General features: G+C 43.6%; 2 protein-coding genes across 2 annotated transcripts in view; both read left to right on the top strand.

Annotated features, from left to right (window-relative positions):
• Positions 1-1,824: 1,824 nt before the first annotated feature.
• LOC119317341 (probable phospholipid hydroperoxide glutathione peroxidase) lies at positions 1,825-4,115 on the top strand. Its single transcript, XM_037591778.1, has 6 exons — positions 1,825-2,173; positions 2,385-2,461; positions 3,002-3,063; positions 3,138-3,256; positions 3,644-3,811; positions 3,900-4,115. Exons 1-6 carry the CDS (start codon positions 1,919-1,921, stop codon positions 3,930-3,932), a joined length of 714 nt encoding a protein of 237 aa, XP_037447675.1. The 5' UTR covers positions 1,825-1,918; the 3' UTR covers positions 3,933-4,115.
• Positions 4,116-4,633: 518 nt separating this feature from the next.
• LOC119317342 (tripeptidyl-peptidase 2-like) overlaps positions 4,634-13,492 on the top strand; it is a 25,513-nt gene continuing 16,654 nt past the window's right edge. The window contains exons 1-18 of the mRNA XM_037591779.1: positions 4,634-5,200; positions 6,098-6,176; positions 6,286-6,359; positions 6,697-6,806; positions 6,898-6,978; positions 7,444-7,530; positions 7,606-7,748; positions 9,194-9,344; positions 9,422-9,544; positions 9,730-9,813; positions 9,930-10,117; positions 10,316-10,490; positions 10,822-10,943; positions 11,055-11,125; positions 11,296-11,304; positions 12,080-12,138; positions 12,500-12,654; positions 13,104-13,282. Of these exons, the coding sequence (XP_037447676.1) occupies positions 4,807-5,200; positions 6,098-6,176; positions 6,286-6,359; positions 6,697-6,806; positions 6,898-6,978; positions 7,444-7,530; positions 7,606-7,748; positions 9,194-9,344; positions 9,422-9,544; positions 9,730-9,813; positions 9,930-10,117; positions 10,316-10,490; positions 10,822-10,943; positions 11,055-11,125; positions 11,296-11,304; positions 12,080-12,138; positions 12,500-12,654; positions 13,104-13,282 (2,284 nt within the window). The 5' untranslated portion in view covers positions 4,634-4,806. The remainder of the gene's footprint in view (positions 5,201-6,097; positions 6,177-6,285; positions 6,360-6,696; positions 6,807-6,897; positions 6,979-7,443; positions 7,531-7,605; positions 7,749-9,193; positions 9,345-9,421; positions 9,545-9,729; positions 9,814-9,929; positions 10,118-10,315; positions 10,491-10,821; positions 10,944-11,054; positions 11,126-11,295; positions 11,305-12,079; positions 12,139-12,499; positions 12,655-13,103; positions 13,283-13,492) is intronic.

Below are 13,492 nucleotides of genomic sequence, written 5' to 3'. Positions count from 1 at the left end.
TTTATGATCGGCAGACCGGCCAAACACTCGGCCGGTCCAGCACAAGTCGCACGATTCCACCAGATCAAAGGACGCCTGCAGCCCACTCGCCACGTCGCTACCGCAGCCTCCTGGCCCACCACCGCTCCCCATCCCTCTCGACCCCTCTCGACGCTTTTATCACTTTCCCCGTCCACTCATCCTACTGCTATCTCATCCCCTACCTCTGCCACCGCTCCTCATCCCCTACCAACAGCACGAGCACTCAAATCAGATCGCATGAGAAATCACCTCTGCTCCCCGCCTCCCTTTCTTGCATCTAGATCTAGTCGAGACGGGGCTCTGCTCGTCCACTCCACCCTTTGCTGATGCGAGGAGTAATCAGGGGCTGATGTAACCCGGGGAAGCCATGGCCGTCCATCTCCTTGTCCTCCCCCTTGACGAGGTTGGACGTTTTGCAACAGGTGAGGCTGGAGGTGGTGGCCACCGGTGATGCGATTTTGCTGCAACCGGCACCGAAAAAGCTACCACTGGCGCCTGGATTTGCTGCAACCAGGATCCACAATTTTTGCTAGGATCCAGGTTTTTTGAGTGATTTTTTTGCTGCAACCAGTCCAAAATTTTGCTACCATTGTTTTGTTTTTTGCTACCATCGTTGGTAGTCTATCTTTTGATTTCTTTTTGCTTAACTAGATCCATCTTTTTTGCTGGAATCACTCAAACTTTTTGTTACCATGGTCCTTGATTTTTGCTACAATCGTCTTAGTTTTTGCTACCAACCCGTTTTTCACTTTTTTGCTGGATCCATCTTATTTTTGCTGGAACCACTCCAAGTTTTGCTACAATGGTGTTTGATTTTTGCTACCACCGTCTTTTGTGTTTTGCTACTCCCCATTTTCTGAATTTTTGCTGGATCAATCTTTTTTGCTGGAACCATTCAAAGAGAGAGAAAAAGGCGGCTGTGAATGGCGTGGAGGGAGATGCAAACATAATTTTTTTTGTTGCTACAACCAGCATCCTAGGAAGCTTCAATCGAAGGCGATGAATTTTGAGGACCAGCCACACCATGCAACCGCAAAAGCTGAAACCGTCGCCCAAAAAAGCTTCAACCGTTTTGTGAAAAAGCTTCAATGAGTGTGAGAAAAAAGCTGTAGCCGACGGCATGGCAGTACGGCGACCGACGACGAGCTGGTGATGCTTCAAGACAGGCCTCAAAGCGTCCATGGCGGTGTCCGGTGGGTGTCCAGGGCAAAAAGTTGGATGCGATTTTTTTAGCAAAAGAAAGCGATGCAAAAAAGGTTGATCTGACGGTTGGTAAAAAGATAAACTGACGTGTTAAATGTGACCGGCCGAACCGTTCCGCCGATGCACCGCAATGGGGAACGGTCCATAGTATTCTGCGCAGAGATGAAGGATGCTCCTAGACAAGAAGATGCCAAAGATGCCCGGGTTTATGCTCTTTCCAGTTCACCGTGTTTGCCTCAGACGGCGACATGCTCTCGACCCGCACTACGGCGGCATCGAAGGTTCCGCGTGGAGCGGTTTGCGGCTACCCGCCGCGTATCTGCCGGCAGGGTTTTTCTCTTTTTCTTGACAAACAATCTCCCGGCAGAGCTAAGCGCTGATGCCATGCCAGCCAAGCAACGCGTCCCGGCCTGGGGTTCCGAGGCCGTGAGACGCACCGTGATCGCCAGCCGTCAAATGCCGATCGGGCGGCAGCGCCCCGAGCGTCGCCCGGTCCCGGATCCCCTTCACACGTGGCGGACCCCCGACGCCGAACGTGGCCAGAGGCGAGCCTCATCCAGGACAAACGTCGAGGAGCACGTCACTTCCGTCACAGGGCACTCCGGAACGCAAAGTCGAAGTAGGCATCCTCTGCTCTCCCCAACGCGGCCACACACCCTCGATTTCCGCTATAAAGTCCGGTCTCCGGTCCCCGATGCCTTCTCGCCCCGCCCCGCTCGTCCACCGCCTCCGCCTGCTGAGGAGCGCCGTCGTCTGCTCTTCCTCCGCGCTGCTGCCGTGCAGCCGCCCGCGCCTCGCCATCCCCTTCGCGCAGCCGCCGCTCCGCGGCCCCGCCTTCGCCGCCGCCTCGTCGCCGCTGCTCCGCTCGGTCGGCGCCAGATTCTCGCTGTTCAGCAGCATGGCCGCCGCCGCCTCCTCTGCCTCCTCCATCCACGACTTCACCGTCAAGGTTTGCCTGCCTCATATCACGCCCTGCCCTTTCCGTTATCTCAATCCGAATTTTGCACCCAAGCCCCTGCCAATTTTCCGTGTCTGCAATTGCGCTTGCAATCCCGCTGTCACTTCACTCTTGTGTTCTTAACCAATAGTTTAGTTGACTCTGTTTTTCTGCGCCAATTTTGACAGTACTAAAAGGAACGCTTCATTTTGTGTGCCTGCAGGATGCAAGTGGAAAAGATGTCGACCTGAGCACCTACAAGGGGAAGGTTCTCCTCATTGTCAATGTTGCATCCCAGTGGTATGAACTATTACCGCTCCTTCACATCTGCTCTTTATCTTTTATTTTCAATTTTTCCATGTCTTGTGAAATTGTTTAGAAAATGGTCGTGTAATTCTCTTATTCATGTTGTGGTGTATTTCTATTCAAGAGCGCTTCTTAAGATTTTAAGGTGAATGGTATGCTCATCTCGTCTAGTCCCTCTCGTTTATTGTAGTAATGAAAGATGACTTTACATTTATTATTATGAGGCTACAGAATGAAAATAAACAATTTATGTATTATTGGTATGCATTAAGCTGTCAAGTTTGTATTGCCATCTGCAAAGTTGAATATAGTGTGTATATGATACAACTCAAAGTTTAAAATGTTGCTCTGCTAAATATCCAGTCATCGCACTAGTTTGCGGTTCATTAGGATCAGGATTTGCGATGTTATGACATTGACTCTGACTCGTGTTCCAGTTTTATTTAACTCGCCATGTATCGAGAGATGTAAGTGCTGAAAGGATGACCATTTTGTTAAATTAACAAAGATAATTGTTGCCTATAACTACTGCAGTGGCTTGACCAATTCCAACTACACGGAACTCGCTCAGTTGTATGAGAAGTACAAGGACCAGGGTATGATCTATCTGCACATGGATTAGTCCTTGATTTTCAGTTATGATCTATATAACAATTTGATATGACCGCAGGTTTTGAGATCCTTGCTTTCCCATGCAACCAGTTTGGTGGGCAGGAGCCTGGCACTAACGAGGAAATTGTTCAGTTTGCTTGCACTCGCTTCAAGGCCGAGTATCCAATTTTTGACAAGGTAAAATGTGTGCTTAATATTTTCCTTCCTTCCTTCCCTTTTTTTTTTGCGTTTCTGTTTCAAGCTGAAAGAAACGATTGCCTCAGTGTACAGTGTACACTATGACTTGCTTCCATGAACAGTCATTATCATTTTATTGACGAAACCTGTCCAACATGTGTTCTCTATTTTGTATGAGGCCTGTGTGATATAAATCGCTGTTGGTTATCAGATAAATCGCTGTTGGTTATCAGATAGTCGGACTTCAGTTGTAGCAACTGACTTTCCTTTCTTTCTAAAAATAGCAACTATCCTAGTTTTGTCGCTTGATTTTTCTTCACATACTACAGTTATCTATCGGAGAGGCAAGCAGCTAGTTGAACTAACTTAACTTCCACCATTTGTCAGGTTGATGTCAATGGTGACAATGTTGCACCTGTCTACAAGTTTCTGAAGTCCAGCAAAGGCAGTCTCTTCGGAGACAACATCAAGTGGAACTTCTCCAAGTTCTTGGTGGACAAGGAGGGGCGTGTTGTGGATCGCTACGCGCCAACCACCTCCCCCCTCAGCATCGAGGTAAGTCCCGACAGTGCAATATGTGCTCCATTTGATGACCAAACTTCCTTTCCTGATCTTGTGGCGCTTACTCCTTGGATCTTTGCAGAAGGACATCAAGAAGCTGCTCGCGAGTTCTTAAGCCTTGTTGCTGCGTCAACTAGATGCATTGGTGCATCACCTGAAGCTTCAGTATAATGTTGTAATAAAGGCTGTGCAGTCCAATCTCGTAGTTGTGTATGTCATGTAATGGATTTCGTGGAATGTGTTTCTTCTGCTGCAGAGATATCCCCTCTATATGTGTTTTTGTTGTGGTTGTGATGCATACTCCCTCTGTTCCAAAATAGATGATTCAACTTTATACTAACTTTAGTACAAAGTTAGTACGAAGTTGGGTCATCTATTTTGGAACGGAGGGAGTACATGTTGTTCGTGCCTCTGTGTTACCAATGGTGCGTTCGTGGGAAACTTTTCTGTAGTTTGTTTTGTCCGCGCGGCTTTGCTGCAGGCGAAGTCTCTGTGAACTTGGAAAAAACACACGTCTATTTTGCGCATAAACTATGTACATATAGCAATGGCATATTTGAGGAGGAAGAAGAAGAGGAGGAGGAAGAGACACAATTTCTCAACACTCTAATGTTCAGTTTGACAGATAAATCATCCTTCCAAGGCCACAAATATCTCCCACATCTCTTTTTGGATATTCCATATATCAGCCAAATTATCTACTCAGCACCAGCCAGACTGCCCCTAGCCAACCACCGGCCGCCAGCCTACGCCCACCACGCTCGCGGCTTCCGGCGGGCGCTTGGCACAGTCTCCGTTGCCGCTCAGCTCTGGTACAGCAGTTCCGCCATTTTCAATTCCACTCACGCGTCTCCCCATCATCATCATCAGCATCAGCCATGCTTTCCACGCAGATCCGGCAATCGAGCTGAACATTCGGAATCCACTCAAAAATAAACAAACTCCAAAATCAGTTGGAAAAAGTGTAAAGGAAGCCAGCCTTCACCTTAATGTGGCTCGGGAGCTGCGCAGGCAGCGCGACCGCAGCCGCAGCCGCGCTACATAAACCCGTCGCCCACCCGCGGCCCCTCCTCAGAGTCTCCGCCTGTTCCTCCACCCCCGCACCGCTCCACGCCAACGCCCACCCCTCCGTCGCGGCTGGTCCGACCCGGGGCCCGGGCCCCAGCGCAGGCGTCGCGCCCACCGCGATGCCGTCTTCCTCCTCCGCGCCGACGACGCCGCCGCCCGCCGAGGAGACGACCGCCGCCGCCGCAGCCGGCGGGTTCCGCCTCACCGAGCCCTCCTTCCTCGAGTCGCTCATGCCGAAGAAGGAGACCGGCGTTGACCGCTTCCTCGCCGCGCACCCCGAGTACGACGGCCGCGGCTCGCTCATCGCCATCTTCGGTGAGTTGCCTTCCAGTTGCCCCCAACTCCTGCTCCGGCTAGTCGATACTACCTCACATCGTTGCACTGAGGTGAGGGTTGACTGTAGTTGACCTCAGCTTTTGGCTGGAGAATGGATTTTGCCGATGCGGTCTGAATTGGCAATTCGGTTGGATCCCTAGTCGATACTTTGATCCGGCAGAGGTCAAACCGCGTCTGAGTTCTGGTATGGCGTGTCGTCAGCTGGAGAGTGTAGCTCACGAGGTGTTTTGGGTCATCGCTCTGCCCAGTTTGTAGTGTTCAAGTAGGTGGCTCCACTGAGCTGTTCAGAGGATTTTCTGATTCATCACTGGGGGCTCAGTCCCTGCAGTTTAGGCCCACGTATGCAATGCCTGTAGGATGTGGGAGATTAATGAAATGGTTAATTGACTTATATGGGAGGTGATCTGCTGTTTTTGTAATCCTATTTGCAGCTTATTGGGTGTGACTTCACTTGCTTGTTGTATGATTCTGACTACTGCGGCAGGCAGCACTTACCCGGTTTGCATGATCCTAACTTAACATAGACTTAGATGTTGTCATGTTGCAGCACATGGCATAGCACTTCTTGTTGCTAACGAAACACGACCAGTTTCTTTTGACAAAAAATAAATGCTCCTGCGAGTAGTCATCTATGTAAGGAGGAGATAACATGCTCTAAAGCTCACCAGTATGAGGCTATTACAAGTTAACAACTCGCGTACATGGTGGTTGGAAGGTCTCTTCATTTGGGGAGGAGCTCAGGCAGGTTACATGGGTATAGCTCGAGTCTCGGACGATCTGTGGTGGATCTAACTCTGGCATGCAATTATTATGTGTATTTCATAGGATTTCATTGTCCTACTTGTTTTGCGCTGATGTGACTTGTATGTCTGATAGATTCTGGAGTTGATCCGGCTGCAGCTGGGTTGCAGAAAACTTCTGACGGGAAGCCCAAGATCCTTGATGTTATTGATTGGTACTTAGACTCTTCCAGAATTTGGAAACTGCACTATTTGTTTATTTATTTTCAGTTGCCAATTTCTCTTGAATGATGTATTTGCCAACGAGTATGCTCTTAAATGTAGCACGGGTAGTGGTGATGTTGACACGTCCAAAGTGGTGAAAGCTGATGCTGACGGTGCTATAGTTGGTGCTTCAGGTTGGTCATGCCCTGAGGGTTTGTTTTGTTTATATTACTCATTTAATGGGATACAATTTGAAGCTAAACATTTATTTATGTGAATTAGCAAAATTTGTTAAAACCAAACTCGTTTTTTCCCCTTGTCGTAGTCACTGCAACTTTTTTTTGTTAATGCTGTTCAACTTTAGCATGTACTTGATTATGATTCTATTGGTATCTGAGGTACCATATACCAATTATATTGTCTTTTCAATAGTTGCGACCTGTAGCGCTCCATGCCTTGAAGAATATCCATATTCTGAAAGGCAATTTTCTGTCCTGATGCCCTGATATGCTAAGCCCTGTTTACACTCAGGCGCTCGTTTGTCTGTAAATCCCTCATGGAAGAACCCTTCTCAAGAGTGGCGTGTTGGCTGCAAACTAGTATATGAACTCTTCACGGACACACTTATATCTCGATTGAAGGTAAATACAATATTTAATGCCTGCATTCTGAAGGTTTTATATCACACTCAATATCAATATTTTAATGAAAATCTATTAAATATGACTTCAGAAAGAAAGAAAAAAGAAATGGGATGAAGAAAACCAAGAAGCGATATCCAGAGCTCTGAACCAGCTGAACGAGTTTGAAAAGGTTGAAGTGACTTCTTTTGTTGCATATAGATTCATTTGGTTTACAATTTTGATTCTCCTTTGCGTGCCGTTTTTCTTTTTATTACTCCCTCCGTCCGGAAATACTTGTCATCAAAATGGATAAAAGGAGATGTATCTAGATGTATTTTAGTTCTAGATACATCTCTTTTTGTCCATTTTGATGACAAGTATTTTCGGACGGAGGGAGTATATGTACTCCTTGTAGATTACACTTTGCGCGATAGCTATTGTCAAGCATTGTGAGTATGTGATGTGGCAGTCAAATAAAGTGGTTCAGCTAGGAGATACAGAAAGCCATTAATGAAGTGATTTTGCATATGTACTGCTAATATTGAGTCTATATTCCAGCTAAGAGTGATACTGCTGGCCTTGCACACTGCTTTTTATGATATTCTGTAAACATCTATTTAAATGAGTGGCTCACCTCCACCGAAAATGATTGCAGAAGCATAGTAAGCCTGATGATGCTAAACTGAAAAAGGCTCAAGAAGACCTGCAAAACAGACTTGATTGCCTGAGGAAACAAGCAGATGTAAGAAAGCGATCATACTTCCCCGAAATTTTAGCTGATTTCAGCTATGTACATGTCTTATTTCTGTTTCTGCAGGGTTATGATGACAGGGGACCTGTGATTGATGTTGTTGTATGGCATGATGGTGATGTGTGGAGGGTTGCAGTTGATACTCAGGGACTTGAGGATAAGAAAGATAGTGGAAAACTAGCAGATTTTGTTCCGTTGACAAACTACAGGTATGGTCGATCTTGTGGTGTTGATGTTGTAAAGTAGACGATGTAATCTCTTGCACACACAGTTCGTTGCTCCTTCTTGTCCTCGAAAGACATTTTGTTTTCTAGGGTCCTGTTTGATGTGCTTTGTCCACATGAATACTTCAGGTGCTGAAAGTGCTCATTTAAGGTCTTCATCAGAGAATTCACTTTATTTTTGATCATGTGAGCAAATATAAGGTTATGGAATATTCAAATGAATATGGAATATTATGTGAATAGAAAGGTTAATTATTTAGATAAGCAAGAGATAGAGATTGAGTCTATCCTTTTTGATTATTACTTGCTGTTCAAGTAAGTGGTGCCAAGCGTCTGGCATTCTGTGACAAGAGAGTGCCACAAAAGCTAAAAGGCAGGTTCTATAGGACGGCGATTCAACCGGCAATGTTGTATGGCTCTGAGTGTTGGCTGACTAAAAGGCGATATGTTCAACAGTTAGGTGTAGCAGAGATGCGCTTGTTGAGATGGATGTGTGGCCAACTGGCCAAACAAGGAAGGATTGGGTTTGGAATGATGATGAGGTAGAGTTGGGGAGCACCGATTGAAGAGAAGCTTGTGTCCAACATCGTCTGAGATGGTTTGGGCATATTTAACGCTGGCCTCCAGAAGCTCCAGTGCATAGCGGACAGCTAAAGCGTGCTGAGAACGTCAAGAGAGGTCGGGGTAGACCAAACTTGACATGGGAGGAGTCCATAAAGAGAGATCTGAAGGACTGGAATATCACCAAAGAACTAGCCATGGACAGGGGTGCGCCAGAACCATGAGTTGGTTGTGAGATCTTATGGGTTTCAGCTCCAGCCTACCCCAACTTGTTTGGGACTAAAGGCTTTGTTGTTGTTATAACTGTGAAATACGTCTTCCATCCCAAAAATATAAGGCGTATTTATTAGGACACGTTTCACCAACATTTATACTCTACTAATATGTGATTTATGTGATACAAAATCATCATCATAAGTACTTCTGTAGATGATTCTGTTACATCAAGTCCCTATCTGCAGCCCACCATCTTCATGGTGGTAGATACCTACTGTTGTATACAATTACTGCTGCACCACTTCTTCTGGCTGGAGAAGCTATGCCATTTTAGGTTCTCTCCAAATGTATATATGATTTGTAAATCTAGTAACGAGAAGCCAGTGATTCAATTTGGGATGTTTTATTACAAATTTTGTAAACATGACATACCAGACATGTTTTCACTTGTAGTTGAAGTAGTATGTTGTTCCCATATCTTATCTTATACTTCCTCCGTCCCATAATGTAAGACGTTTTTGCAAGCTAGTTTAGCTTGCAAAAACGTCTTACATTGTGGGACGGAGGGAGTACAATCTATCCGTATTACCATTGTAAACTAGAAGGTTATCGTCCATATATTGTGTTTCTGATATATACAAAATTATCTGCAGGATTGAGCGAAAGTTTGGGATTTTTAGCAAATTAGATGCTTGCTCTTTTGTAGCAAATGTGTATGATGATGGGAACCTTGTCAGCATAGTAACTGACTGCTCTCCGCATGCTACCCATGTTGCCGGCATTGCAGCTGCTTTTCATCCTGAAGTATGTTCCTTAACTTTTGGCTTTTCATTTAAACCACAATTATACAAGCACCAGTTTATTGAAATGTTTTTAAACAGGAACCTTTGCTGAATGGAGTTGCACCAGGGGCACAATTGATTTCTTGTAGAATAGGAGATACCCGCTTAGGATCAATGGAGACAGGGACAGGCTTGGTTAGGGCCTTGATAGCTGCAGTAGAGGTGATAATACTCCCTTTGGTGCATCATTTATCAGAGTAAATAACAGTGTATTTGCCTCTGTTATATTTACAACTCCTTAAACACCTCCTGATGAAGTGCTTAATGTTTGCGAAATAACAATAATTTTTTCCCTTACGTCTCAGCTTTTTTTATTGACCTGCTTCCTTGAATTCTTGTATATTCAGCACAAATGCGATCTGATTAATATGAGCTACGGTGAGCCTGCTCTTCTTCCTGACTATGGAAGATTCATTGATATTGTCAATGAGGTGAACTCCTTTTGTGTGTTATTATTTCTTATCCATATTCATTCTTGGACATTCTAGTCTTCTTTCTTTCTTAGAATGTTTTATAGCAATTTAGCTGGTGCTCTGTTATTTCACAGGTTGTCGACAAGCATCATATTATATTTATTAGTAGTGCTGGAAACAACGGTCCGGCTTTAAACACTGTTGGTGCACCTGGCGGGACTAGTTCAAGCATTATTGGTATTGGTGCCTATGTCTCACCAGCTATGGCTGCTGGAGCTCACTGTGTCGTACAACCTCCGTCGGAGGGGATGGAGTACACATGGTATGTGATCAGTTGGTAATTCTTTTATTGCGTTATACAATATAGTTCTCTAACAATGGCATCATCCGAGGTCAACTTGGGTCTAGTCCTCTAACGTACGGTGAACAACTGGACAGCGCTAGCCCGGGAATGCTTGTCGTCCTCTAGTTCCCAAACAATAATTTTTTTATTGCTAATTGAACCTTTTGGATTTTTAAGGTCTAGTCGAGGTCCCACAGCTGATGGGGATCTTGGTGTCTCCATTAGCGCACCTGGTGGAGCAGTGGCCCCTGTGCCAACATGGACCCTTCAGTCTCGCATGCTCATGAATGGTACTTCCATGTCATCTCCTTCTGCCTGTGGTGGGGTTGCTCTCCTTGTTAGTGCCATGAAGGTTTGTCTGGCCAACATCTTTTCCGTTAATGCAATGTGAAGTACTCCATCCGTCCCAAAATAAGCATAGTTTTAAATAGCCAGCTATAGGCTATAGCTGCGCTATAGCTGTTTGAGCATGTTGCCGCTATTTGATTTCATGTACAATTTGCCGCTATAGCCTCGCTATAGCTGTTTTTAAGGGCTGCCGCTATATACCATAGCCCGCTATTTAAAACATTGAAAATAAGTGACTCAACTTTGTACTAACTTAGTACAAAGGAGTCACTTATTTTGGGACGGAGGGAGTATGAAACATGTATTCAGTTACTTTAATGAGGTGTATATTTTAGGCTGAAGGCATTCCAGTAAGCCCTTATACTGTGAGGAAGGCAATCGAGAATACAGCTTCATCTATAAGTGATGCACCTGAGGAGAAACTGACAACAGGACATGGGCTTTTGCAAGTTGATAGGTTAGCACAATTTTTCTTCTCTCTGTTATGCTCTAGAGGGATACATTTTTCTTAATCTAATGCTATTGATTTTGAGTCCAATCATCATGCATACCATTGCTGTTTTCTCAGGGCTTATGAATATGCGCGGCAAGCTAAGAAGTTGCCACTTGTTTCTTACAGAATCTCAATCAGTCAAGTATGTATCATATTTTCCCATGATAAATCTTCTTCTGGATAAACTTATGAGTTCCAACAGAAATTAATAAGAATGAAGAATGACCTCTACTGAACGCTACAGCCACTCAACTTCTTCTGAAGCATTTTTTTTCATTCTGTTTTCTTCAGAAAAGTTCTTCTGAAGCATTTTAAGCAGAGACAAGTCATGTTCATCTAACATAATTGAAACATGAAAAAAGAAATCAATTTTTTGGCATGTACAAGTACATTTTTTTACATGTTTATTTACCTTGAAATGTTTCTGCTGTCGAAGAAAATTATAATTAAAAACATGCAACTGTGCGTACACAATTTTTAATCTGCATACGCCCATCATCCTTAAAATGTCATATAAAACTAAAATGTAGTATTAGAGAATTTCTGATAAGTGATAACATTCTCATCTCGAGAGCAAAGCCATGAGCTACCTTTTTGATGAAATAAATATCACGTCAAAAGCAAATCTGTAAGGATGAAAGAAAAACAATTCTCATAACAGTGGTTAGAGGAGGGTATAACATTTCTGCACTCGATTGGGTGGATAACTAAGAAAGGGAGTTAAAGATTTTGGTTGGCTTGGATCAAAATTATCTCATTGTCTCGTGCTTATTGATATTGTATATATGAGTGGAAACACTACAACTACTACACTCGATTTTCTTAATGGATGAACAATTTGAAACTGAGACCCCCAAGGCCTTGAAATGTAGTGAACAGAGGGATTAGTCACAGTTACAACTTCTACTGGGCAATATTTTATTGGTAATTTGGTATTTTCTATTGATTTTGGGACGCTGTTCTACTCTAGAATAGCAGTTTATAGTAGATCAGGCAAAACAATTGGGGAGCGGGTATGATGTACTACCTGTGATTCACACTAATTGATGTTGAGTTCATACATTATATTTGATTACTTAACTCAAATGCATTATCTGCAGTTCCAAAACTAAGAGGAATATATCTACGTGGGAGTAATTCATGTCAACAAACGAGTGAGGTCAGTTCCTGATAACTTGTTTGGGTTATCCTGGCATGCTTATATTTCCCTCTCCCCAAAGAGAGTTGGTTTTGTAGCATTGTATTTGACCACTGTAAGATGGTTCTTTTACTTATTTAGTACTACCTGTCTCAAAATATAAGACGTTTTTGTAGGTTAGTTTAGCCTACAAAAACGTCTTAAATTTTGAGACGGAGGTAGTAGCTTAGTAGGCGTGTATGACTTGTTTATGATCAGTAAGATTAAAAAATGTTTTACACGTTTTTCTGTCTGGTGGAGCACGAAATTTTTATCTGTACTAGATGTTTTCATTTGTTTTAAACATTACAATTAACTATATGTTATATCCTCTGCTTTACAGTGGACTGTTCAACTTAACCCAAAATTTCACGACGATGCGAGTAATTTGGAGCAATTGGTTCCATTTGAGGAGTGCCTGCAGCTGCATTCCACTGATAGCTCTGTTATTAATATTCCTGAGTATATATTGTTGACAAATAATGGGCGCAGTTTCAAGTTGGTACCTTCTTTCTGTTCAACTAGATGTTATTTCCCTCATTCTCCTTCTCAAGAGCAATAATTTTTGATATCAACTTGTACTTGGTCTTCCTATAATTGTTGATACTTCGGTTTATAAGGACATGCGCGTTTAACTGAACTGCACTATAGTTCGTCTCGTTATAGGTAATGCTTATGCATATATGTGTCATACAAACATGATTCCTGATGCCGGATATTCTCTTATATTTATACAAACATCACTAAAAACCAGCGGCACATTATAACTTATAAAGGCTTTTCAACCAAAGGAATGTGTAGGTTGGTTAGTATCATAGCACACAATGGCAGATGAAATTAAAGGCCTTTAAGTTAGACATGCAGTAGTAAATAATTTGCTCAATTACATGCCCTGTTCATTTTGTCAAGTGTCCTGCTTTCATTTGGTTTGCTTTGCCTTTTTGCAGCATTGTCGTCAATCCTGTTAATATCAGTAGTGGCCTTCACTACTATGAAGTTTATGGCATGGATTGCAGAGCACCATGGCGTGGACCCATTTTCCGAGTGCCAATCACAATAATTAAGCCTATTGCTCTATCAGGAGAGCCGCCAGTATTGTTACTTTCCAAACTGTACTTCAAGTCAGGTACTAATTATTGTTCTTGCTTACTGGGAGCTCTGATTTAACTTAAATTAAAATCATTATTGTTGCCCGCATTCTTTTGCATATGCTAACATTGCTTGTATTCATCAACATTTGGAGAGTGCACTCCTGGAGGAACTAGGTGGATGATGCCAATGTGCAGATTTGACTTCCCCTAGCATCATCTTTCTGTATTTGTTTCTAACCACAAAG

The sequence above is a fragment of the Triticum dicoccoides genome, chromosome 6A (assembly GCF_002162155.2).
Source record: "Triticum dicoccoides isolate Atlit2015 ecotype Zavitan chromosome 6A, WEW_v2.0, whole genome shotgun sequence".
Taxonomy (NCBI): Eukaryota; Viridiplantae; Streptophyta; class Magnoliopsida; order Poales; family Poaceae; genus Triticum; species Triticum dicoccoides.
Note: the sequence above shows the minus strand (reverse complement) of the source record. Positions and strands in the feature narration are given on the sequence as shown.

Coding starts and splice junctions, on each gene's coding strand:
- LOC119317341 (XM_037591778.1), top strand. CDS start 1,919: ATGCCTTCTCGCCCCGCCCCGCTCGTCCACCGCCTCCGCCTGCTGAGG. Junction 2,174..2,384: donor TCCACGACTTCACCGTCAAG/GTTTGCCTGCCT, acceptor GTGTGCCTGCAG/GATGCAAGTGGAAAAGATGT. Junction 3,812..3,899: donor CCTCCCCCCTCAGCATCGAG/GTAAGTCCCGAC, acceptor GGATCTTTGCAG/AAGGACATCAAGAAGCTGCT.